At 41.3% G+C, this 26,062-nt stretch overlaps 1 protein-coding gene across 2 annotated transcripts in view; it reads right to left on the bottom strand.

Moving 5' to 3' along the window:
- Window positions 1-3,143: 3,143 nt before the first annotated feature.
- The window catches only part of atp2b1a (ATPase plasma membrane Ca2+ transporting 1a), a 39,544-nt gene continuing 16,625 nt past the window's right edge, over window positions 3,144-26,062 (bottom strand). The window contains exons 3-22 of one of the 2 annotated variants that reach the window (XM_078281857.1): window positions 25,810-26,007; window positions 25,197-25,454; window positions 24,852-24,977; window positions 22,868-23,029; window positions 21,948-21,986; window positions 19,571-19,726; window positions 19,079-19,293; window positions 18,468-18,710; window positions 16,627-16,868; window positions 15,696-15,933; window positions 15,151-15,330; window positions 14,967-15,054; window positions 14,757-14,863; window positions 14,315-14,506; window positions 11,912-12,125; window positions 10,714-10,925; window positions 9,933-10,040; window positions 8,989-9,177; window positions 8,305-8,421; window positions 3,144-5,883 (exon numbers count right to left, since the gene is read on the bottom strand). In XM_078281857.1, the coding sequence (XP_078137983.1) occupies window positions 5,506-5,883; window positions 8,305-8,421; window positions 8,989-9,177; window positions 9,933-10,040; window positions 10,714-10,925; window positions 11,912-12,125; window positions 14,315-14,506; window positions 14,757-14,863; window positions 14,967-15,054; window positions 15,151-15,330; window positions 15,696-15,933; window positions 16,627-16,868; window positions 18,468-18,710; window positions 19,079-19,293; window positions 19,571-19,726; window positions 21,948-21,986; window positions 22,868-23,029; window positions 24,852-24,977; window positions 25,197-25,454; window positions 25,810-26,007 (3,662 nt within the window). In that variant the 3' untranslated portion in view covers window positions 3,144-5,505. The remainder of the gene's footprint in view (window positions 5,884-8,304; window positions 8,422-8,988; window positions 9,178-9,932; window positions 10,041-10,713; window positions 10,926-11,911; window positions 12,126-14,314; window positions 14,507-14,756; window positions 14,864-14,966; window positions 15,055-15,150; window positions 15,331-15,695; window positions 15,934-16,626; window positions 16,869-18,467; window positions 18,711-19,078; window positions 19,294-19,570; window positions 19,727-21,947; window positions 21,987-22,867; window positions 23,030-24,851; window positions 24,978-25,196; window positions 25,455-25,809; window positions 26,008-26,062) is intronic. The other variant, XM_071905737.2, reaches the window with a different exon arrangement.

The following is a 26,062-nucleotide window of genomic DNA, read 5'->3' as shown; positions in this document are numbered from 1 at the left end:
ACATGACACAGGTCTTTCCAAAATGTAGAATGTATAATTTTTAATATATTCTTTTTTTTTTTTTTTTTTTTTTTAAAGATATTTCTTAACCGGGTAGTATCTATGGATGAAGTAATATGTTTTTTTCGTCACGATGTCAATGGATGTGTCCTATTGAGTGGTGTATCTTGCCAATAGACGATCTTTGATAGGTTGCCCAGTTCCAAGCGCAGAGCTTTGAAGACCCGGAGAGAAATGTCCTGCCCTCTGTCGGTGTGGATGCCGAGCAGCATCTCGTCAACGTTTGAGGCTTTGATTAGATCCGTTATAGCCTACAACAGTGATTCTCAACCTTTTTCATACCAAGGACCCCTAATTTAGACACAAATCTGAGAATATTTTTATTGTTAGATATGATTTTGTCCAGAATTCCATGACTATCTGTTCTGTAGGTAGAGAGATAACAGTGAAAATATGACCAAAATAGTAATTCTTCTACATTCTCTTGTTGTGTTAACTCCTTGTAAATGAAAGAATGGTGAAGTTTAACAATTCATAAATTTTCTGGGGACCCCTTGGACCCCCCTGAAGAACCCCTGGTGATCCCCGGACCCCACGTTGAGAACCACTGGCCTACAATTCCTACAAAACATTAGACACAGTCCGGATTCGTTCATGGGATACAAGCTTTTTGGAATCAAACTAACCAGAAAAAACTTACTACAAACATTACACATTAAGCAAAGAATCTGCAGCCTAAATGTAAAGCAGTGCTTAATTTGCACAAAAACCTCGCGGTTTTGGACTACCTGCATTCCGGTACTTATTTGCGTGGACCTGGCACCTCTGGTGGCATGAAAGTTTTTTGTTTTTTTTTGTCTGCCATGTAATAATCCCAATAGTTGACTCTTCCTTTCCCCTCCCTTCCAAAAACCGAATTGGCTCATTTCCATATGAACACAGGTGATTAAGACACATCTTTTTACCATTGCTTTCTCCTGAAGTGTTTTTTTACCTGATGGTTGTTTTATTTTGTCTTATCCTGCTATTTTAATTTAATTTAATTTAATTTAATTTAATTTTGTTTTTTTCCCTTGTTTTTATTATTTTATCATAAATGTTATGATTATCTGCTTTTATGTTAAGCACTTTGTGTTGCATTTTATGAATGAATTGTGCTATATAAATAAAGTTTATTATTATATTATTATTATTACCCTATTAGAAAGTAGCAACAAGCGCATAGTAATCACGTCACATGAGTGAGCTGCTCTGCAGAGTATGTGGTAAACTTCAGACATCGTCATGGCTAAAAGACAGTTGAATTTGCTGTCCATATGTCTACTGTGTGGACTATTTTTGGAAAATTAGATAAGGTAAGCGTGTTTTGTTTTTTTTGTAAACTGTTCTCTGCTGGGACAATAACATCTAAATTCATATTTGCATAGATTATAACAGAAATTATTTGGAGTGCGGACCTGTAAATCCCACAGTTAAATATGTGGGACATTGCGCATGTTATGTTGAGTGTCCAGAAATAATTGGTAATATAATTGGTTGAGTGAAGGGCTGTAAGCCCCACGTCAATGTGGGCATTTCAAAACCAGCGCGGTCCAGCTGAGTGTGCACATTTAGGTCGACTTCTAGCTGCATGACCATGACACATTTTATTGCTGTCATTTCATTATTCACTGACATTGTTTCCTACGTTCAAATAGATATGAAAGTATTTGTGTTGGGTTTTGTAATATGTTGAATTTCATGCATACGTGTACAATCAGGGTTCACTTTGCCCATCACCTCTATTAAGAAATTGATGTTTGAAATATTGTGTAACTACTGTGATGACTATTTTGCCAAATTTGAAATTTGAATAAAAATATATTTGAGAAAGTATTTGTGTTGAATATTGATGCGTAACTACTCGAGCCAGAATTTGTCTGGTAAATGGTTGAAGCTATTGCAGTTTCCTTGATGTGTTTATGTATGATTAGGATATCTCACAGCCAAGTATGTGGGCATTTTATGTTGTGCACAGCACGGTTATATCTTTAGTCCACTACTTGAGGGGCAGGTTTGTAAAAACCCATCGTTTTGGACAAAATGAGCACTATGTAGCCTGCAATAATCAAATATTGTTATAGGTCAGCAGTAGTCGGAGCTCTAAGGTCATATAGTCGGTCATTTAGTAATGTTTAGGCTGTTAGGTCTACAGTAAGCTATATGGCTGCACTGAGACCACCGTGCCTCCAATGCGCTTGTTGTCTTGATATGTTCCGGAACCTTTTCCCTCCAGACCGGCTCGCGGTAACACCGACCCCTTGGTGTTCCGGGACCTCATCATTTACAAATTAAGCACTGTGTAAAAGTCATGCTTATCTGTCATTGGTCTTTAATCCAATAAATCAGTATGTAAACAAAGCCAGTGGTGGGGCCACGGGGTTTCAACACGGAGCCATGCTGCAATTAGGCCTACAGGTTGAGCCGTTAAACAGTCTCTTACTTCATAAGAATTGTACTTTATATTATTATTACCATGCAATATGTTTTACAATGTTGTATGATATTACAAGGAAGATAGTAATGGAGTCAGCCCTCTGTGTGTTTGTGTTTCCTGATAAATACATTTTCAAAACTATTCAAAACTGTTTTAGAGGGAAAAAAGTGAGTGTAGAGCAGTGACCCTTAGTTCAAATGGAAGTAATCAGAATATCAGTATGGTTCTCTTCCATTTTCAGTAATCAGTAATGAAATGAAAGACAAGTCGTCAGAAAAAAAAAAAAAAGACATTTTCTACCAAACTCTGGACATGAATCTGACCAAAAGCTCTTAATGTATTCAGAACACAAAATATTATATTAAGCTACATTATGTAAAGTATATTCACATGTGTAAATGTATACTGAGCATGACAATTTGCACTAAATATGACATTGATTTGACTGTGTTTTGTTGAATTCTTTGGCTATAATCTAATGGTTAATATATTGTCCAAGTGTGTTTGGTTATGTAAAAGCAGTTTTTCATTTTTCAAGAGCACAGAAAGCAGGTTTTCTTGTGAGCCCCATTTCAAAACAACTTGATATAATTAGTCATTTTAATTTGGTTAGTAATTCTTATATGAGCAGACTTTACATGGGGTCCCAAGTCCAAGACTTGATGCAAGCTTGTCTTTACTGTAATAAGTTCAGGGTCTGCAGCATCCACACATGACTACATGACTACATTCCATAGACACTGTATGATCAAAGAAAAACATGGCCCTGCAATTAGGCTAAATACATTTTTTATTTTTAAAAACCATACACATTACTCGACAAGTTTCAAATGTAAATCCAATCACGATAACCATTTAAATTGCTCAAGATAAACAGACATGAAGTACTTTTTTTATTTCCAAATGTTAAAAGATAAAAAAATAATAATCCATAAAACAGATGGATAAACATTCATTCCCATTATAGGAAGAAGCTACAGAACAAACTCCTTATATGGATTCCTCTTGTCTTTCCAATTTCTCAGTTTGTATGCAATCTCAAGCTGCTTTTTTTTCATCTGTAAAACAAGGAAAACAACCTATTTCCCCAAAGATTATTATGATTGAACGTGTCCGCTTCCTTCCCCTGTCCACTTCCCGTCAGGTGAGCAGGCCAGAAGGGTGCAAGAAGAATCTGCACCCTGCTGCCCAGATCCTCCTGGGTGGTCGACAAAGGAACTCCCCAAATATTTAATAAAATGCGGTATTTCAACCGCAAACTTATAGAAGTCTGTTCTCCTCTTTCACACCATTTGCACCCTGAGAAGAATATTCCTATCAGAACCAATCACAACCCTTTTTATAATGCCCAAACCCCTCCCTGTATAATGTAATTTGTGTCAAATCCTCCAAAACTGGTTTAGTAGGACGAAAGGTATCTATATTGTCATAAAAATACAAAGGTACAATTTTTATGATTTGTATCAAAATTTTTCCCCAAGGAACACTATGAAATAAAGTACCCTGTGCAGATACCAGTGTATGCCTAGTCTTTATTCTTGAAAAATGCATGTGTCCAATCCTTTAGTGTTTCCAGTACATCAGGTGTCAAAAATATTCTACAAACAAATCAAATGTAGCAACATTTTATGATGGTGAAAGGAGCCTTATGGACAAGGATGAAGAAAAATACAAACTTTTTTTCTTGGTTTTTGATTTTTGAAATGTCAACAAACCAGAACTCTGAGGGGTAAAATTAAGTTTTCCTAAAGAGAAATCTTAAAGATTGAACGAAATATGAAAATAATCCACTTGCTTTTGACCAAGACGATGTTTCACTACCTAAAGACACAAAGTTTGAAGTTAAAAGGTTCTTTCTTAATTAATAGATTCCTTTTCAATTAAATACTTTTCTATGCCTGAGTAAACAAATGTCAATATTGTACATTGGCAGGGACTGAAGTTTTGCTGAGAAAAACAAAAAACAGAAATAAAATGCACTGATTTTCAATATGATGAACAGATGTATTCTAAACTCCCTTTAATGAGTGAACCTTTCAACATGTGGAAACCCTTGAACACAATGAAAGAATGAAGAGAATCCAGAACTCCTGAGAGTTTTGTGGACATGAAAAACTGTTAAAGAAATGTAAGAAGTAAATATTTATAGAAATGTGAATGGATAGAGGTCCTGTTTGTCTTGCCTGTCCCCTCCTGTGAAAACGCCTCACCCGATGGACCTCTTTGCTATACAAGCCTTAGTGTTTATCGGTTTGGCTAGAAGGTTCTATATTTATCTACAAATATATAACAAATAAAACTTGCAGGCAAAAATAGTTAAGTTTCAATAGAAACACCCTTTTTCCTGAAAATACAGCAGTATCTGAAATAATCCTCTTATTCAATTGTTACTCTGTCCCCAGTTTTCTGCATCATACGTCAGGAAGCTCTTTTGCCTACAAACAGAAAAAAAGTATCTACAAACTTTGTAAACAGACCTGCTTTTTCCAAAAACATAAATAACTCAAAATATTAACAGCCAATGGAGCAGAAATAAGTTTTTGAATGAGCAAGGGACAAAGAGATAAATATACAACACCATTCAGATAAAAGAGAAGCTAAAGGTTCTTTCAAATTCTTACAGACGATCTTCAAGCCAGGAGGACCCCCCCCTTCTCAATTAAAATAATAATAATAATAATAATAATAGAATAATAAAAACAGGTCACTTTCAATCTGAGTTTATTATCACCCCTTGTTCACTGAGAAAAACAAAAGTTACCAAGGAGACAAAGAGTCCTTGTGTTGCAGTGGGGTACGAAGAAGAAGAAACAAAAAGAAAAAAAAGACCAAAGCATCCACACCAAACCCTACATTCTTCTGAATGTTTGCTGTTCTTTTAGTCCAGCCCAAGCGAAGCTCACAGATGACTCCACTCTCCTCCTCGCCCTGCGTCTCTCCTCTCCTCCTTAGTGTGTTCGTTCATTAGTCTGCGTCAAGCTCCTTGGTGGTGGGTAGAAAAGTGGTGGTACGTGTGGAGCGGGGTCAGATCAGAGGGAGGTCTCCAGGCTGTGTAGGGGGCTCCCCGGGGCCGAGGGGGTTCCTGACTTGGTGCCCTCCGGGAGGAGATGGTTGCCGCTCTCCACGGCGTTATTGTTCTGGTTGGGAGAGGGAGACACGGGCGTGGTGGGGGCGGCGGTGGCGGGCGAGGGCGGGGTGGGCGTGGCGTTGCGGGGGCTGGCGGAGTTGCGCTTGGTGGGAGCGTCATCCTCGGCGTCGGTGTCATCGATGAGGGGGATGTGGGGCTCGGAGTCTTCTATCCGAAATTCCGGGTGGGTCATGAAGTTGTGGATGGATGTTCGCGACTCGGGCTTCTCCAGCCCCTCATAGAGGGAGATGGAGCTGCGGAATGCATTCACCACCCGGATCTGGAGGGAAGGGGGGCAGGCACAAAGTTAGTTCCATTCAACAATGATATATGCACATTTTGCATTTTAGATAGCGAGTAACACCACAGACAAAAATCGAGGGAGTAGGTTTCACTGGGTCAATAATGGGTGAGTTTTGGGGGCATCAAAAAAAAACATTTGTGAGGGGGAAAACTCTCAGAAAGGCGTGCAAGTATGCAGTGATTTCTATTAGTAAATTCCCAGTTTGTACTGCCAGTCAACCCTGACGCTTGCTGTTAATCAAAGTCTTCCTTTGAGACCAAGCACTCAGTGCTGGTAGAGGAACTAGTCTTGAAAAAGCTGCATGTACCCTGACTTGTCTTACCATGGCGCTAAATTCAAGACTCAACCAATGTCTTGGGGAGGGTACAAACCATTGACAAATCCAATGCAATATATGGTTTCATGTAAGTACAGTAGTAGTATTCCACAAAACACTTGGTAGAGGCCTGTGTCCAATTAATCAAAATGCAAAAGGGAGCCAAGAGACGAGAAGAATGATGTTCTTTAGACGAGAACAGATCCAAAGAGAGGAGGACAGAGGCTGGACACAGAGAGGTTACTGTTGTTGGACATGCTTAGGAAAGAAAGGAGAGAGAGAAAGAGAGAGAGACAGAGAGACAGAGAGAGAAAGAGAGAAGAAAAGAAAGAAAGAAAAGAGACAGAGGCAGACAGAGAGAGAAGGGGGGTGGTCAGTCATACATTATGTTTGTGGAGAAAAACAAAAAGCTGCGGCAGCCAAGCATGTCTACAAGCTGGTATACATGTCAAAAACGGCACAAAGAGAAAAAACTCACAAACGAGACTAGAGACTTTGAACCCATGCAGAGCGTGGCGCTACCTTGTGTTCAATAGTAGTAAACCTTTGAGTATAGCCCATGACACATTTCACAGAATCTAAAGGAGGAATATGTGGGGAGTCAGTGGTATTCGTCTCTTTTCTGGTCATTTTGGCAACTGTTGGTGGACACATTCTGGCAACAAACGAGTATTCACGTAAAAAAATACTTCAAGAAAAGTTGTAACAGACACTCTCCAGTCCTGATTAAGAGGTCTTTTCAAGAGCACCTGAAAGAAAACAGTTAAGAGTTTAGTAGGAAGACATCTATTGCCCCATAAACGTCAGGTTCCAAAACATTTCAAGAAGTCCCACCTATTAGAAAAAGGCTGGTACATAACTGTAGCACTGCATAATTTTCACAATTCTGAGGTTGGATAATTTGCCAAATTAAAATGATCTTGGATCTGCTGCTAATGTGTCATTCTGTATCACTCTGGGAAAGTTCAACAATGTTTACATTCAAGAGTACAGTCATTTATTCCATTAAACTCTTTCAAGACATCTGTTACACATTTAAAATCCACGGTTGGTCAAATGGCCTGCCTGGGAAGCTCTGAAAGAGAGAATAGTTAAAGTTCATTGTCTCACACACACGCACAGTCCTTGCAAGGGTAAAGTCAAGAGGCAGGCCCCGGTCGAGGGTGGATATGGTTCATTTGATAGGGGTATTTCCAATGGTGATGTCCCACACAAGGACATCGGACCTTCCAAAAACTATGCACACCCTCACAACCAAATGCACAAACACACCGTGCCCTATCAACTGGAGCTGATTGTCAATTACAGGGTGCTAATACAGGCTAGAATAGGCTTGATTTCACAGCTTGACCCCCCCACCCCTCTCCACTGCTCCTAGAGCATTTCACTGGCAAACCCCCAGGAGACAGAAAGAGCCACAGCTGGAGAGGAAAAGGTCATTATTGCACTGCTAACGGCGTACAAGACATCCACTGACATTTGCTTGGTTAGTGTCATAGAGGACCATGTGGTTTATCATTCTATTGTTTTGGACCGTGATCATGGGCATATACTCAAAACATTTACCCGGCTAGGGACTAGAGAGCTGCGACACAGACCCATGAGCGCTATAGGGGCACAGCGCAGACTGAGGCAGCTGCAGACAAACCTGGTGACTGTCAACCCAAAATATAATTTTGTAAAATAGTAATACACATCATCCCCCCCAAGGTAATAGTACAACCTTTCCATTTCTCAGACCAAAGCAGAAGCAGAACAGAAAACAAGATGACACAGAGAAAACACCTTGACGCTATAGCGACCTGGTTACAGGGTACATAGATATACAGCAGTGTTATCAAAGCAATATGGAAGATGTGATATTTTTGGTGTCTTTTTTGAAGAAAACAGGGGGACATTAGGAGAAGCATGAGAGAGTAAAAGTGTCAACATTAGGCCAGAAGAGAGTGGAAGAGGAAGATGTTAGAAGAACAGAATAAATAAAAGTCTCATGCACTAGAGGAGAACACGCACTCACACCCCACAGTGGCAGAAGCGGTGTTGGCGGCAGTGGCAGTAGTGGTAGTAGTAGAAAAGGCTACATGTGTAGGGCTAGAAACATTGGTTACATCGTGCTGTTGTTGGCTGGAGTTCGAGGCCTGCCGCCTTAGAGCCCCCTGAAAGGAAGTTCCACTCTGGAACGCACTCACTACATCCATCTGCAAAGAATCAGACAGCGTGACAGGAGAAAGCCCAGAGGAAATAAAAAAACAACACAGCCAGAGGAGAGAGAAAAGAGAAAAAATAAAGAATAGGTACCAATAATCATAGAAAAACGTCACTTGGAGATTAGATTTAGGCATAGTAGTTAAAAGAGAGAGAAAAGGGGATGGTTGGGTTTGAAGGCACTGATTGGAAGGACTTCACTTTTTTTCTGCAGAATCCTTCCATACTTCCAACTATAGCCATGCCAATATTCTTTGAACATTTGGCTGCTCTATTGTGCTTTCCAACCAATTTGCTTGCTTCTCATCAGTACCTTCAAACTGTTCATGTTTTTAGCAGATAGATTCAGACTGAGTCAGAAATAGGCATAGGAACCTGCTTTAGCTCAAAAGCAAAACAGAAAAAATTAGAGGAAAGGCTTTTTTTAGGGCACATGCCATTCTTTAAGAATGCCCAGAGAGAGAACAAAACAGATTTTAAGCTGGAGGAGCAATAAAGAGTTAAAGGGTTTATGGCTTTCGATTCCCTTGCTGGCGGTGGGAAGGTCCACAGAACATTACCTGAGTCTGGATGCGATTGAGGCCTCGGAACCAGAGGATCTGGCCACGGCGGAGCTCACGTTCAGCGTGGTCGATCTCCTCCATGTCCTCCATGTCCTCCAGCTCCTCGTCTGGGATCTCCTCCTTCTGGGTGCCATGGCCCGCTGTCTTCAGGAACTTCAGACGGCTGGTGGGGATGGAGGAGATTACCTGGAAAACGTAAGGGCTTAGATGAGCTGCACTGACTTGAAATAATCTCACCCTCCTTAAAGTGACAATTCACTGTGGTAGAACGAATCATGCTTCAGGGAACACCACAGAGGTTCAGGAGTCATCAACCCTCAAAATTAGCTGCCCTACTAATTTGCCGTCACCACCAGTGGTCAGAAGTTTTTCCCTAGCTCTCAATATCTATAATTACAAACAGGTATTTTTTTATCTTCTAGATCTTGTTTTTAATGCAGATGATTGAACAAAGTGAAATTAATAACATTTTCAAACAAGGTGTTCACAATGAAAATAAAGCAAGTCTGATTAAAGATCCCCAGAGTGGCCAATTTTAGTGGTTGACCACTGATAAAAACCTTTAGAGCCATGTTCACAAAAACAAAAAAGACGTAGCCATTAAGCATTACTGTGGAAATGCACAACTGGTCCTACCCGTGCACCTAGCAACAAATTCAGCTGGCTATATACATTCTGTCAGCAACTGTAAAATGAAATTACTTTAAATTTAATTCAGTATTTAGCAACATTCTCAGTTTAATTTTGGGGAACCATCTATGCAGCCTCTAAATATTTCAAGTGACTGTATACATTTACAGCGGCATAATAACATCTCACTGCGTTGCCTTGCCATGGTTAGAAATTCACCAAGCCATATCCAACACATGGGGGCAGTGTTACACCATATTTTAGTTATTGGCCAATCGCGGGTGAAGCTCGTCTATCTTGTCACATCATACCTGTCCCCATAGTAGACAGCCAAAGCCCAGGAAAGTGCACCACAGCCACTGGTCGATGGTCAGAGCCACACAGCTGAACGGCTTTCCTCCAAACTGCACTATGACGATCTAAAGGGGAAGGAAGACATAGGGGCAGTTAATTAGAGAGCAAACATTTAGATTTAAGGTGTGAAGGCTGAAGTCCCATGAGACAGAAAATCCTTTTTCATGCATTCTACAACAAGCATATTCACATTCTGCTTTTGGCCATGCTCATACTTCGCTAGTGAAATGTGATGCCCTGTTCTGTGGTGATGTGTAGAAAATTGTTGTAAAATACCACAGCAGTGTATGATTTAAAAAGATTCTTTGGGTTGGACTTTCACACGAGTTTCCAGTGAGGAGATGCCATTATGCCGTGGCATTATGGTCTGAAAGGTCACAATGTGTGGCTCACGGGGCAAATTGGCCATTCTTTGCTTTAAGGAAGAAATTTGAGAATAGATTTTAGGGTAATGAGCAAACACTGATGAACACTTACAACTCTACTCAGTTTGTAGGGTGTAGATCAAGTGCATTAACTATCTTGTGAATGAGTCCTATTATCACTGCGATGGTGCTTTTCTAAGTTTGCAGAGCAATGTTGTTACTGTCAAAATGTGCACTTATCTGTATCTCCTCTTTCATTCTGTAACATGTGAAGGGAAGAATGCCAAGTCATAAGCATTTATGAGTTAATTCCTTCCGAAGGGGGACAAAAGAAAAGGGTCAGCCATAAAACTATCCATTGTGTCCACTTTACCTGGATAATGAAGGTACCAAAGACGATAGTACAGAAGATGGCGTTGTTGAAGATGCCCTCAAAGACGTTCCTCTCGCCGTGGATCTTGCGGGCATTGATCTCATTGAAGAGCTGCATCATGACAAAGGTGTTGAAGACAATGGTGTAGTGTTCAGAGGGTGGGGCATGGAGAGGTGCGTCCCTGCCGTTGTCGACATCAAAGATTTTCTCCCCTGTAGGATAGTCAGAGACATAGATAGAGTTAATGTTTTACGTAGTAGTTTTTGTCACTTCTAAAAAAAAAACCAACTCCTCAGTCTGAAATGGTCTGTATTTCTCTCGTATTTTAGAGCACCAACTAAACTGTGAAATCTCTAAAGTTCATTCCTTGGTAAAAATCTCACTAGAATTGCACATAGATGCTCTGACTGGATTTTATGTTGATAGGAAGTATCAATTTCTTTATAAGTTTTCTGTTACACCGCTCCATGTAAAGAAATATTTATATACAGTGATTATGAATTCTTTCCAGTTGATTTTCCATTGGCGGAGGTCTTTCTAGGCAAGCTGTAGCACATCTGAACCAAATTTCTTAACTTAATTTTGAATGACATGAGAATAAGTAAAATCTTATTCTGCATTCACAAATTATATTAGTCAGCCTTTTCACCAGTGGCAGATACAATACAACACATTGCTGGATGGGTAATTTTGACTGGCTGATCCCCTTTAAGTCAATAACAGAGTGGCAGATGAATTGGTGCACTACTAGAAATACTGGCACTCGCAGTGCTGTTAGACTGCTTTGGCTAAAGTCATATTTCTTCAGTCCATTTCATTATAATTAAATGTCAGCAGCAGTCATCACAGTGGAATGCGTGGTCAAGCTTTGACAATCTTTAATCAAGCATGAATATGAATAAATTACAATACATGGCTCTTAATTCTCACTTTTTATTGTGTTTGTAGCTGGCACCTGTGCCCCACATCAACACTTTGTTTTCCAGGTGAAAGTTGTAATGACACAGAGAAAAGTAATATGCGCTGGAGGGTGGGGACACTAAAGTTTTAGATGGACTAGAAATTAATTAATCCAGGAAACCCAAACTTCCACACACAATCTTGACACAGAATCTGCAACTACCAATGCAAAAATCTACTTATCTACCCCTCTGTGTGCAGAGAGACCTATCCCTACAGATGCAGCACAGCTTCTTACCGGCAAACAGCAGTGTGAAGATGATGATTAGCTGGTAGACCCCCTGGCCCAGGATGTTCTTCATCATGGTGCGGGAGATGAGAGGTTTGTTGCGGCCGTAAGGTTTCCTCAGCAGCAGGGCCTCGGTGGGGGGCTCTGTGGCCAGGGCTAGGGAAGCAAAGGTGTCCATGATCAGGTTTACCCATAACATCTGGACTGCTTTCAGCGGAGAGTCCTGGGGGGTAGAGAGAGAGGCAGACAGGAGATTAGACGGAGGGGAGGGGTTAGAGTGACAGAAAGAAAGAATTACACCAACACAATGTCGCACAGCTGACACATTGTGAGAATCTCACATATCATGGAAATTCAACACCATCTATTAGGGATATTCCAGTTGACACAGATCAAATTTCTCTGCATGTAGAAAAAGTAGATTTTTTTTACTGGCTGCTTCATAACAGAGTTTATACCCTGTGGCATTCTGGGTAGTGAGGACTATGTGTTTTGACATGAGGTCTGAGGCTGTTAGTAGGTCGCTAGAACTACTGCAAAGTGAACTGATTGCCACTAAGTTTCTTTACATGCATCTACATGGTGTCAGAAGACAGAGGGTTATGGCACAAGGACGCCGCTACTTGTTTTTGATGGAAACCGCGCAACAAACTTTCCACTGGCCATTGTTGCTCAGGTACTAGAGGGAATCATGCATTGGCAACATCATCAGGGAAATCAGGGTGAGGCAAAGAAAAGGAAATAGACAAAGGGAATTCTTTGTTGCAATTCTTTATTCATCAATGCTAGTAGGTAAATCAAAACGTGTTTATAATTTAGTGTAGTTGGCAAATGTTAATGTTACAGCAAGAATGTGGGAAAGAATGCAGCACTGTTGCTTTATGCAGGCTAAAGCCTCTTTGATAGGCCAAGGGTCAAATTATGACACGTTTTGCATCCAATATAGCATAACACAGGCTATTATAATGGCCAGGGTTTCTATTTTTTCTTATATTCTAAATAGCCCAATAAGATAATTAATTATGCTAGGTGGTGCTGGATCTGGCAGAGGGCTTGGGGGCAGAGAAAAAAGTGATGTTTTCACCAGCCACAGAGCATGTAGTAAATAGATACAACTACAGTCGTTAGTCTTTTTTTTTTTTTTACTAAATTGTTGAGATTACAAAATGTAAATTGCAACAATTTAATTCTGCAAACCTTCTTGTCATCAGTTTTAACAGCCTAATTCTTTTGCCTTGGGCCTTGCCTATGTAGAGCACAATCCAGAGTTTCGGCACCACTTCACACAATTGTATTGTACATTGCTCATGCCATGTGAGCAGAACCTACTGATACCAATCTATGCAGAAATGTGGATTCACAAATCTTTAAAACCATGTGAGGTTCTGCTCACATGGCATGAGCAATCAGTATCGGCCCCAAAAACCCAGATCAGAGCAAACCTACCATTTAGCCCTGAAATACAGAATGTGAAACATTGTTGATCATTAATTGTTAATTGTACTCCTAAGTGTTCACAAATGCAGCTGCTGACTCACTGCTTTATTGTTCCTTTAGTTTATAAAAGCAACTCCCAACATTGCAGAAAAACTAGGTATCTAATTGCAGTGAGAGAGGACACTTCATTCCAATTCCATCTGCTTTTTTCTCCCCAAGGATTTAAAATTACAGGATTTAGTCTAGTGATTTGACTATATTTCGACCAGTTGTTTCTTCTATAAATCAAAGAGATATGCATGAGAGACATCAGATGAGAGTAGATTCTAGCATATAACCTCAAGTCGATGCTTTTGCTCTTGTCCATTATGCCATAATTATGGCAATATTTGATAAACAGAAGGGAGCTGCAAATAGCCATTTGTTCTTGTCTGTGAAGCCACAATTTTAAATTATTTCTTGGCTGGATGAGCACTAATTTAGTAGCCGTCACAGTGACCAAGGGGTCGGATACAGGCAGCTGATTGCTACTTCTGGACGGAGAAAAGAGGAGAAAAGTAGGTCTATTTAAAACAAAACAACTGTAGCAGTAAGCAATCCATTGGTCTTGTTTGTCACATGCTACATCAACTCACTGGCACAAACAAGCACCTATGGAATCTGAAGTCAACAAACCACCTATGCCACAGTTAAGACAAAAACCTAAACCCTTGCCTGGACATCCAACTCAAAAGGAGACAACTTTTAGCAGATTTGTATGATGCCTGAAGCAAAATAATAATCATTTACATAGTTATATCAGTAACTGTCAAGCAACCAGTGGTTCAAACAGGATACACGGTGATTTTCCGAATTGGATGACATCTCAAAGGAATTTTTCAGCATGCCAGCAGTTTAGCTTTAAGTACTACTCAGAGACACACAAAACAGACAGTGCCTTTTCACACAGGTGAATCAAGCTATGTGGGTGCCTACCTGTGTGATGCAGGCTCCTGTGAATGCTACGATGACAGCCACCACGTTGACAGTTAGCTGGAACTGGAGGAACTTGGAGATGCTGTCGTAGACATTACGTCCCCACATGACGGCCTTGACAATACTGGAGAAGTTGTCGTCGGTCAGGATGATGTCAGATGCCTCTTTGGCCACATCTGTGCCAGCAATACCCTGGAGACAACAAAGAGAAAAATCAAAGGTCTGTCTGCATCTGGTCACGATATGTTAACTAACATATTCATGTTTCTGCATAACTACTATTGCTCAAAATGGCACAGCTATGACAGCGAATATTTTTTTGGCTACTTTCTAGCTGACTAGCTAGTTTTCATGAGTTAGTGGCAAATGACTGGGATGCTGTGCTATAGGTATACAAGTGACTGTTGTCTTATGGAAGAAAATAAACACAGAGAGAACTCACCATGGCAAAGCCAACATCAGCTTTCTTCAAGGCAGGTCCATCATTTGTTCCATCTCCTGTCACTGCTACAACTTGTCTCTGTTCTATCACTGTGCTGTCAATAATACCTGGAAAAGTAAACATTTTTAAGACGGATGATGGATAAAACAATTGATAAATTAGTGACATTCATAATAAAATTTCTTCCATAAAACAGAAAAATAATGATACCTTTGACTAACGTGTGCTTGTCTGTGGGGGAAGAGCGAGCCAGTACTCGTAGTTTGGGCCAGATCTTGTCTATGCGTTCTTGTTCAATCTAGAAACATGAAACAAAACCCTAATAGAATCCCACAAGTACATTTACTGATATCAGATGTTGGTTAACAGTCTGAAGTATTTTGTTGAGGCACACCTCTCCTTTTTCGTTGCGTATCCGTCGGTTGAACTCTTTGCCCTCCAGGCAGAGGAAGTCATCTCCAGGCTGTAGGATTCCACACTTGGTGGCAATGGCTCGTGCTGTGTTGATGTTGTCCCCAGTGACCATCCGCACTGTGATGCCAGCACGCTGGCACTTCCTGATAGCGTCTGGGACCTGAAGGAAAGAGGAAACAGGAGGTAGGAGGAAAAGCAGTCTCCAGCGCTAATGCACAGCTAAAACATTATATAAGGTCTGTGTTGTGAATTGTGAACCTCCAGCCAAGGTAGTTTGTGCATATCACTTGGGTGCCAATGATAATGATTTTAGAGAGGCCTTATAGCTTGACCTCAAACAGATCTCAAGCAAATTTAGTCTTCCCTCTAATCTTCCCTTATGGCGCATTCCCCTGGTTATCACCCAAGACACACCCCTCACTTTTGACCATGATTTCAATCTCTGTCTCCCAGTTTCAATTAAGACAACAAATGTTATAAGACCTCATGTGCGCCCTCACATCAAACTACTGCGTAGCTACTCACCTCTGTCCTCACGGGGTCTTCAATGCCCACCACACAGAGGCAGGTCAGTCCAGTGAGGATATCATTCTCGTTGTCCCAGTCAGGTTCACCCTCTGAGGCAGGGAAATCCCTGTATGCTAGACAGATGGTCCTCAGGCCTTCGGAGGCCATGGGTTCAATCACCTTCTTTACCATGTCATCTCTGTCCCGTGGTCGAAACACCTTATGCTCGCCATTCCCCGTCAGGATTTTATAGCACCTGGGAGGGGGAAGAGGGATATTTAAAGAGGTATAGAGGAGGCGGTAAAAGAAAGTAAGGGTGAGTGGGAGAGAAACGATATGCAGTGTAAGAGAGATAATAAGAGAGATGGAGTAGAGAGATATGGATGAAGAGGGAGATAGGAAGAGAATGGTAAATGGAGAAAAAGAATATAGATTAGAAAAGGGAGACGGGCAGAGGAGAAGACAAAGCATCTGACAGGTGAGCCGCAACAGTAAGAAGTCAGCATAGGCCCTCTGTGGGTTAAAAAGAAGCCTGCTTGGTTAAGAGGCTTACAGAGTTGTTACCGGCTCATTTTCTCAGCGCCTGTTTTTAAGACGCAAAGTAAGGGGCTTGGGTGGGATGCACTTGAACTTCTTAGCTGCTTAAGCCGTTACACACATCATTTACTGCAAAGCCTGGCCAACCAGAACAATTACAAAACCTAGGGGATAACTTATCTCTCTGAGTAGAATAATTTACTGCTTATGTATCCTCATATCCCCAGAATTGGATGTATTTAATACATCAGTACCTTGTGTCTTTTCAATATAAAATTCCAATAGAAACATTGTGGATACACACCGATATAAAACTCTGTGGTACGGCACTGTCTCTTGTACAAAGCTTCAACATCAAGCAGAATGAACACCAGAGCTGAAAAAAATCTTAACAGATCTGAAGTTTTCTTACTTCTTGAGGAGGATCTCTGAGGCCCCTTTGCTGAACATGCGGTAGCTGCCATCGGCGTTCTTCAGCACGGTGCTCATAGACTTGCGGACAGAGTTGAAGGTATAGACCTTATAGAGCTTCTCTTCAGGGATCTCGTTGCGAATAGCCTGGTAGTCACGCTTCAATTCATTAGAAAAGCCAAGCAAGGCACATTCGGTCTTGTTACCCACCTGCCGTGGCAGGCCGCCTTCTTTCTCTGGGGACTGAGGGAGAAAGTGAGAGACGGAGAGACAGAGGAAGAGAGACAGTTAAGCACCTGCAACTAAGGAAATCACTACACACGTCAGTTTCAAAAGTAAAGTTGTTTGATTGCAACAGTTGATTCTAGGGCTGAAACGATTCCTCGAGAAACTCGAGTAACTCGATTACTAAAAATCATCGATGCAAATTCTTTGCATCGAAGCTTCGTTTAATCCATATAACTATATACACGCTCAGTGTTTCGCACGGATGATTATTACTGTTGCACAACGCGCTGGAGAAAGAGAGAGAAAATAGCGAGGGGCGAAGAGACAGGCCAGAGAAAACGACAGAAAGTGTCCAAAGTTTCGGATCCAGTGTTGCCAACTTGGCGACTTTGTCGCTAGACTTAGCGACTTTTCAGACCCCCCTGGCGACTTTATTTCTCAAAAGCGACTAGCGACAAATCTGCTGACTTTTTCTGACCATGGGAAGCAATGTTAATGTGTTGAATCCCAAAGCATTTGGCAATAAATTGGTTCGGCTGATGCTGGTTTTCTCTACTTGCTTGTCTAATCCAGAGAGGTCTGACGGTCACAGCGCTTCCCACACACAGCGTAGCTCCCTCCCTCCGCTGAGAGCAGGGACTGTAGGATAGGGTCCACTTGTAATTGCTACCGGCGTACGCCGAAACTGGCCAGGTGGGCGGAGTCAGCACTTAATATTAAAACGGGATGAGATGAAGGCTAGTAAAGAATGCACGTTAATTATGGCTATATGTAATGGCTAGTTAAGAACGTAAATCAATATGGTGGCTAGTTATGATGCCCCTAAGTTAGCTAAGTTTTGCTCAAGAAAATAACCACAGAAAATAAAATGCTGCAGTCAATTTGTGAAAGCCTGAGCTTCATTCATGTTATTATTATGATAGTCACACACACATACACACACACAAACACATACACACACCTACTCCCCTCACAGTGATGCATAAAATACCCCAGAAAGCAAAATATCAGGTGGTGTAAGTAGCAATTGGAGCCTAAAATGCACCAGTCCAATACAGCAGGTATATTCAGTTTAGTTTGATTGCAGTGAGTAGGGTCAGCAGGTGTAGGGCAACCCTTCAACATAGCAAATAAATGTACATTAGCCAGTCTTATGAACTTGTATGATATTTAGGCCTAGTAATAAATATCAATAATAATTATTATTTCACCTCGCTTTCAGTAAATCACAGTGTCCTATGGACAGCTTCGTGCGGACAGCTTTTCTCTTTTCTATATTTACTATTGCTCTTTAATAAAGCAAAAGTATTTCTTATCCGATTACTCGATTAATCGATGGAATAATCGGTAGAATACTCGATTACTAAAATAATCGATAGCTGCAGCCCTAGTTGATTTTGATGATCTTGACACGGATTTGTTGAAAATCAGAGGCTTGTGACAATGCACATCTGTGTAGTGGGTAGCATGCTATGTAACACATGGATTTTCTCTCATCTGCTTATGATTCATTATGAAGCCAACTCCTCTTTAAATTCATAACAAGGCAATATTCATGCAATTTAGAGCAGGACTACATTATAGAGCCACACTGAGAGCTTTTCTCATGCTTACCATGATCTTGGTAGTGTAGGCACAGTTCACTCCAATGCCCAGAATCAGTATGTCTAAAATGGAGGAGGGGATGCTCTCAGGTTCAGGGACCTTCCTGTAGTGCTTGTCAGCAATGTAGGCCTGCACCACAGTCATGCGGTTCATGGTGAGCGTACCAGTCTTGTCAGAGCAAATGGCAGTGGCATTGCCCATAGTCTCACAGGCATCCAGGTGACGCACCAGGTTGTTGTCTTTCATCATTTTCTGCAGGAAGAAGAGCAGTCAATACTATTATGAAAGGCAATGACATTCAGTATGAGCAACAAATGTGAAACTAGACAACAATCATATATGCTTAATTTGCTGTACTGAAGACTCATAGAAAACTTAAATCAAGCCAAAGAAATGTGTTCAAAGGCTGCAAGACTGAACTCATTAGCTCCTTGATTGGATAAATTGGATAAAGCCCTCTGTTGGCCAACAGCTCCAGCAAAGGGGATCATGGCTTGGCTTTAGGGTATCAGTTAGCCAAGTCTCCTTCTAGTGTCTTAATAGCCTGGCCTGCTAGCTTTAATAGGCTAAAGTGTAAGCCGGTTGGCACTGGCACGGGTCACTCGAGTAGGAGACTGTACCTTTACAGAGTATGCCAGGGAGATTGTTACGGCGAGTGGCAGGCCTTCGGGCACAGCCACCACCAGAACAGTGACGCCAATGATGAAGAATTTCACAAAGAACTGGACGTAAATGGGTGTGCAGTCCTTGACCCAGGGCAAGTTCTGGATCCAGAAGGTGTCTACCACAAATCGCACCACCAGGATGATAACAGTGATGGCCGACATTACCAGCCCTGGATGGCATGAGGGGAAGAGGGAGAAAAGCAGGAAAAGTAAGGAAGATCAACAACCAGAAATGTGACTGTCCAAACTGGAAAACAGTATCAACTATCATTAGCCATCAAGTTATTTCTTTAGGAAATAATTCTGAATAGAAAAACAATTATGTTACGAGATGTAGAGAAAGAAGGCGATAGTATATATGAGAGAGAATAATAGGAGCGCACCCAGAGTTAGGATGTAGCCAAGTATTTAGCTGTGTTAATATCCACTGCTGTCTCTCCTACCCACCTGCTTTGCCAATCTGTACGGCTAGTTTGGTCAGCTTGCCCTGGAGAACAGACTTCTCTTTCTTTGGCAGGCTGGATTTCTTCTTCTCCTCTGAATCGGCTCCTTCATCACTGTTCAGAGGCTGCATTTCCATAGCTGCACCATCCTGGGCTTTAGCTACAGTAAAGAGGACGAGAGGAAGTTGCTGTTACACTGATGTATTGACAATTACACTGTGCTGATGTCAGGTGAAGTACACACTTTGATACAATTTACACAATTTGATATTTATACAAAACCACATTGTGTTCAAGGTCTTCCAATTGGAAAAGATCCCAGGATTATGGGATGAGCACTGGCTTGGGATGAAGATTATTTCTGCTGGGATCAACCAAGCGGTTTTGACTCCAAATCAAACCAGTATAACCCAAAGAAAGCACAACAAACGTGACCAGCTAGCATTTTTTAGTCCAGGCACCATGCAAAGCCCATTCAGATGTTTACATCTACAAAACCTGACCAAGCTTTGTATCCTAAACCTTTGTTGTTATATGAGTGAATGAATAATCTCTCAGTGGTCAAGTAACAAAAAAAAACACGTATTGAGTAATTTCACCCTGAACATTCAGGCAGACAGACACTGTTTGCATATTTCTCATTACGTTTGTGTTAACAGCAAGCAGTAGCTAAAGAACAGGTTCAATTGGATTTTAGCCCAAAGTTATTTCTACATGCTGATTTAGCAAACAAGTCACAGCAAGTCACTTCAGAACGCTATCAGTAAAATCCAAGACTTGAGGGAATATTTCAAGTATATGATAATGGGACACTATACTTAAAGATAAGTTCACTGATTGAATGAAAAGTGACTTCCAAGGAGACTTGAGACACACCACATAATATTTTTAGCACACCTTATTTTTATATTTCCCTTTTATCACATGGAACTTGGGGAAAAGTCAGTGTAATTATAATTGCAGTGCTCTGACTACACTCCAAGTTGTAATTAGCTGAAAGGTTTGGAAAAGTAATTACTGTATTCCCACCTGGAGATTGAGAGAACAGGTTAACTGGCTAGCAGCTTTGGGATCTGAGAAATAAGTTTCTCCTTCAACGGTCACCAGAGCAGTCACCATTTAAAATTCCCATAAAACTCTTCTCTGCAACAACGTCCCTTATGACCCCCCTCCTTCACTTGTAGACTTGACAGCAATCCCAAACTCTCATCTGACCAGGTAACCTTGGAGACGCAAAGCCTCTCATGGCAAAGGAAGGAGGAGAGCCAGCCGGGAGGACAGCAGGGGCTGATCTCCGTCGTGTCACTCCCCATGATAAAATCATTAGCTCTGAGGCTTGCCTGTCTGCCATGGAGGCTGCTGCTGTTACAGGAGATCTGACAACACATCTCTTTCCAATCTCTCACTGAATTTGTGCTGGAGTTACCATCATGCACTATGTGGGTGTCTTGTCTAACTTTTACAGCCCTGTTTTTACATGGATAGGCAGCCCCAGTCCATCTTGCCAGCGTTTGAGCTTTGTTTACTATGGTATGGATTCTAGCATGATAGCTAGTGTGTAGCAGAGAGAGGGGGCATTAACACTGGGCTATTGCGGCTGCCGTGGGCCGTGGCTTGTTCTGCACTTACATGGCCTGTGTAATCTCAGTCTAAAGGATTACTGTTCATTCCTGGCAGGCAGAGGGAATCTGTGCACCAGGGACTAGCGCCAGGGTTGTGGTCAGAGGCCCAAGCACCACTGATCATAGAGTCCCAGCAGGACACTCAAATACATGACTGGCTAGCTGGCTGGCTAGCTACCACTAAACAGCCTCATTATGATCGTCGTCAGTCTGAGAATCATCACTGTGAGTCTTATAGTCGACTCTGAGTAGTTCAGACTGGGACATGAATAGAAATTAAATAGTAGGGGCTTGGGGGAGAGTTAGAGGGAGAGGGTGGGAAAGCAGATGTTCTGGCCCCAGAATTGTTGCATGGCTTTAATCTCCTCATCACTAATCGCCATAACTGGATTCAGTAGCACCTGCCGCTCAAAGCGCGATGTGCCAGGGAAGGACGTGAAGAGAGGGGAGGACCAGACAGTACAATGGATAGACAACGACGGCCAGTACAAAGTATACAGTAGTCACACGAGGACAAGCATAAATATGTAACTTCTCATTACTTGCTTTAACCACACCAGCCATTTCTAAAAACAGACTGCGGCTTTAACCAACATCCAATGCTGTTAAATGGGGAGGGAGATACCATTAACACTGAAAGCTAACACGTCAAAATAGGCACTAAGCTGTAAAGCAATTAAACCTGATCGAGGGTGTGAGTGTGTGTGTATGCGTGTGTGTTTATGTATGTATGTATGTGTGTGTGGGCATGCAACTAACCTTTCTTGCGGTTTTCCACTGATCCATCCTGCTTCTTGTCTATGGGAAAAAAAATACCATGGAGATAAATGTAGTCAGCAACTTATTGGTGGGCAATATATAGTGACTGTACTCCTAACCACCATCGTAAAATATTTTCCAATCATGTAAATTTGCTCTTTGATTTGATAAAGGCAGAGAGAGGATCCTGAAATTCTCTTGAGGCAATAAACATGAGAACCAAATTAATGCAGTGGTTTTATGGTATGCAAAGGTGATCTATATACAGGACGCACAACCATTTCTCAGTATTTCTGTAGACATAACAGATTTCAAATCTAAAGAGGCAGAACTGTAGTATCATAGATAAAACCACAGGTTAGAGTGCAACCACAGTCAAACTTAATTATTCTTGCTATGACCCATACCATGAATACATGGGACCTGTGTATTTTGTGATACAGACACAACAGAGCATATAAGCTTAGCATCCAGTAATTAGCTCCAAAATTTTCAGTGTTTGTATAAGACAACACTGTCTGCTGATTCATGCACTGGGCGCAGGCTAGCCCTGGTAAACTAATGTATGCAAAGCTCCTCCAAAATAACTGAGGATTCAATCGGTTACCTCTGTGTCCACAAATAACTGCAGTGGCTACAGCTCAGCCCTGAACCATGACCCTGCTGCTACGCTCCTCCAGAAGCCTCCCTTACTTCTAAGCTTAGCTCCCTTCAGTCAAATCTGTGTCCTTGGTGTGCAACTCGGAGTACTTTTCTGCATAGGCTCAGCCCTCTCCATTTCCAGCATCGACAAACACAAAGGCTCATTGAGAGCAAAATTCATGGCAGAAAGAGGAAATGGCTGTGCAAATTTGTCTACCTCTGGTGTGGATCAATCAATACTAATTGAAATAGCAGGGTTAACAAGAAAGGAAACCAACTTTTCTTCTGCTTCTTCTTCTCTTCCTTTTCCTTTTTCTTCTCTTCTTCATCATCATCGTCATCGTCAGCAGTCCCAAGTAAGGTGAAAATGATTCCAGTTTGAGAGTTGACGCCCACGGCAGTGACCAGCATTTTCCCTGAGCCCTCCATTACATGGGTGCCTTCAGACAGAGGGAGGAGATAAAATAAAAGTCATAAGGGAGGTAGGGAAAGGGTAGAAATCTGGATAAATGGTATGCTACATGTTCCACTATGTTGCCAAGATTACTTATACCATGTTTCCCTTTATACCTAGGTTTCAACCTCACCCAAATGTTGGCTTTTCCACCTTATTTATTGCTTTGGGTTTTTCCTATTATAAAACATTTTGGTGCACTGGATGTTGAACTAGATTCCTTTGCTTACTGAGAAGCTGGTTTAAGAAGTAGGCTTTCAAGTGGCATGTTGAGCTACACATAAGGAGGAGAAAATAAATAAAGGCTTTCAAAGTGGTCAATAAATACAAAAGGAACAGCGTGCTAGCAAGTCAAAAGAGACAGAAACACTTGTCTTTGATGCAAACATACTCCAAACCTTTAATCAACAGCCTTTAATCAAAAGCCAATTGTCAGTCTCAGTGAATTAATGGAAATCTGTGAGGCTACAACAGGCTTTCTCCAGAGTTTAATATCTCTGTCTCTCCAGCCCTCTCTCAAAAAACAGGAGAAAAAGAGCTGAAATAGAAAAAGCCAAGAACACAAGAGAAAACATAAGCAACAGACTGAGCAAGAGACAGAACAGGGAGAGACTGAAAAGAGAGAGAGATGTAGAAAGCATTATGAAGAGTTCCCCCATGCCTGTGTTAATTAGAGGATGCTTTCCTTCCACTCTTGAGGGACTTAGGATGAGAGTGGAGGAGGATAGCCTGAGCTAAGGGAGATGATACAGCAGTAGTGGTGGAGTGGTGGCATACACACACACAGAGTAGATGTCTCCCTCTTGGAGGTGCGCCAATAGAAAGCTGGGGGAGCTAAACAAGAAGCGCTTCTCCTAAATCCCTGCGCAGTTCCTCTGGGGAACTGAGGAGAGCAGTGAAGACGAAAGCCATTTGATCAAAGGATCAACTTGCTTTCATAAAATGGGATTAGGGACAAAACAAGCAGTAGCTTTCCCCTCTCAGAACGCAGAAACACGGGGTTCATAAGGGGCCTTGGTTGGAGGAGTTTTCACAAGGACACCTGGAAAGGACCGTGGGGAATATTATTTGAGTATTAGAGCATATGGGGAATGCTGGAGTGGTGGTAATGGGTTATATTGTATGATGCCAGGTTAGTGACACCATTTCAGCTTTCAATTCTTATCCAATTTTCCATCCAATTCAACATCTATTCCATAAATACATAGATTCAACTTTCAAAGCATGGCCAATTAATCAACAGGACAGAAGTCGTGTACTACACTGTATGTCTACGCAAGAATTCCTGGGGTACTAAATATGGATGAATTGACCCTTTTTAATTGAACTCAAGGAATCTGACCAAGAACAAACCATGACAAACCAACGGGAGAAGTTACATAGCTTCTACTTCTTCAAATAATGTTCCAAACCAAAGTTGATACCAAGCGGCATCTCTCTGACAGACAATTTTAAGCTTGTTTAACAAGAAAAATTTGCTTTCAAAAATAAATTCAGAAAATGATTACTGATGTGTTATTTTACTCAGTTGGAGTAGTTTATTTAAAATGCGGTTTGTAATTATAATAACGTGCTAGTTTTGACTTATGTTTGTCAATCAGTTTCCTAGTTCAAAAAAATTAAGTACAAATTTTATTTGTTCAATCAAAACATATGTTAAGTAGCAAGTGAAGGAAATGAAGGGAACGTGGCTGCAACATGTTTCTATGGGAACAAACACCAATAGAACTTTCAATGTCTGCTTTCTTCTAACAATAACCAAGTAGGGCAGGACTTATGAGAAATTTAAAATTAGGGCTGGAAGTTACCTGACAACAGCATGGGATCTTTTTCTTGTGTTTTCTTGACATGGTCCGACTCCCCTGTGAGAGAGCTCTCATCGATCTTCAGATCGTTGCCTTGGATGAGGACACCGTCGGTAGGCAACAGGTCTCCTGAAACACACACAGACAAAAAAGGCCTTTAATTTGGAGGAGCAACATTGCATGGAAAAATTTGATTTATTGCATGATTTTTTCGTAACTTCTTGATCACCTGATTTTCATCTCAACCTTGACCTTATGCTGCCTGTATTACATGTTGTCCATGAAAGTGCATAACCTGGAGACGAACATTTCATTAATTGAATAACATTGATGGCAATCACATCTTACCGTATTTTACTTGTGCAATGTCGCCAACCACGATTTCAGCCACGGGAATTTGGATAACTTGTCCGCCGCGGACAACAGTAAATTTCTGTTCCTGTTCAATGCGGCTCTGGAGGCCCCTAAACTGTTTCTCTTTACTCCAGTCGTTGAACGCTGTCACTAGCACCACACAGATAACGGACAGAAGGATGGCGGCGCCCTCAATCCAGCCTGCTTCTGACTCACCCTCATCCTCCGCACCCCCAGCTGCCTTTCCACAGTCTGCAGGGGCACAGAGCATTATAGCATGACTGTAGGGATTTGCCTGACAGATGTTAAGAAGTTCACTAAGAGTGAAATATACAAATTGAGACAAATAAATGCAACGCAAAATGTAAAGGGGAGAGGTTATTCCATTCCAATTCACTGTGAAACAAGATTGACTGGATAAATGAGGTAGGTACAAACAATTGACAAATGTATTTCTTTTTTTAAAGAAAATATCTTGCACAGGCCCGAACTATCAGAGCATAACAAATATGTTAACAACCCAAACTGTATGCTAATATCCATTAAGGGGAAGATGAATCAATGAGAAGAGGAGGAAAGATTATAGTAATAAAGTGTTGCTGCTTACGTTGTCTTTCAGCATCTGGAGGTCTATAAAATGAAAGGCCTAGTGACACTATGGCTGCCACCTCTAGGATAATCAGTGTTACATCTTGTAATGCTTCCCACACTAACTGTAGGAAAGTTTTTGGCTTTTTTGGAGGTATAAGATTTTGCCCAAACGTTGTTTTCCGCTTCTCAATGTCTGTAGGCTGTCCACTTAGACCTGGGGAGGGAAAGACAGAGGAGATAAGAAAACACTCATGCATCGATTCTCATTT

Source organism: Centroberyx gerrardi, chromosome 24 (assembly GCF_048128805.1).
Source record: "Centroberyx gerrardi isolate f3 chromosome 24, fCenGer3.hap1.cur.20231027, whole genome shotgun sequence".
Classification (NCBI taxonomy): domain Eukaryota; kingdom Metazoa; phylum Chordata; class Actinopteri; order Beryciformes; family Berycidae; genus Centroberyx; species Centroberyx gerrardi.
The sequence above is the reverse complement of the archived record's forward strand: the minus strand, read 5'-3'. Positions and strand labels throughout refer to the sequence as shown.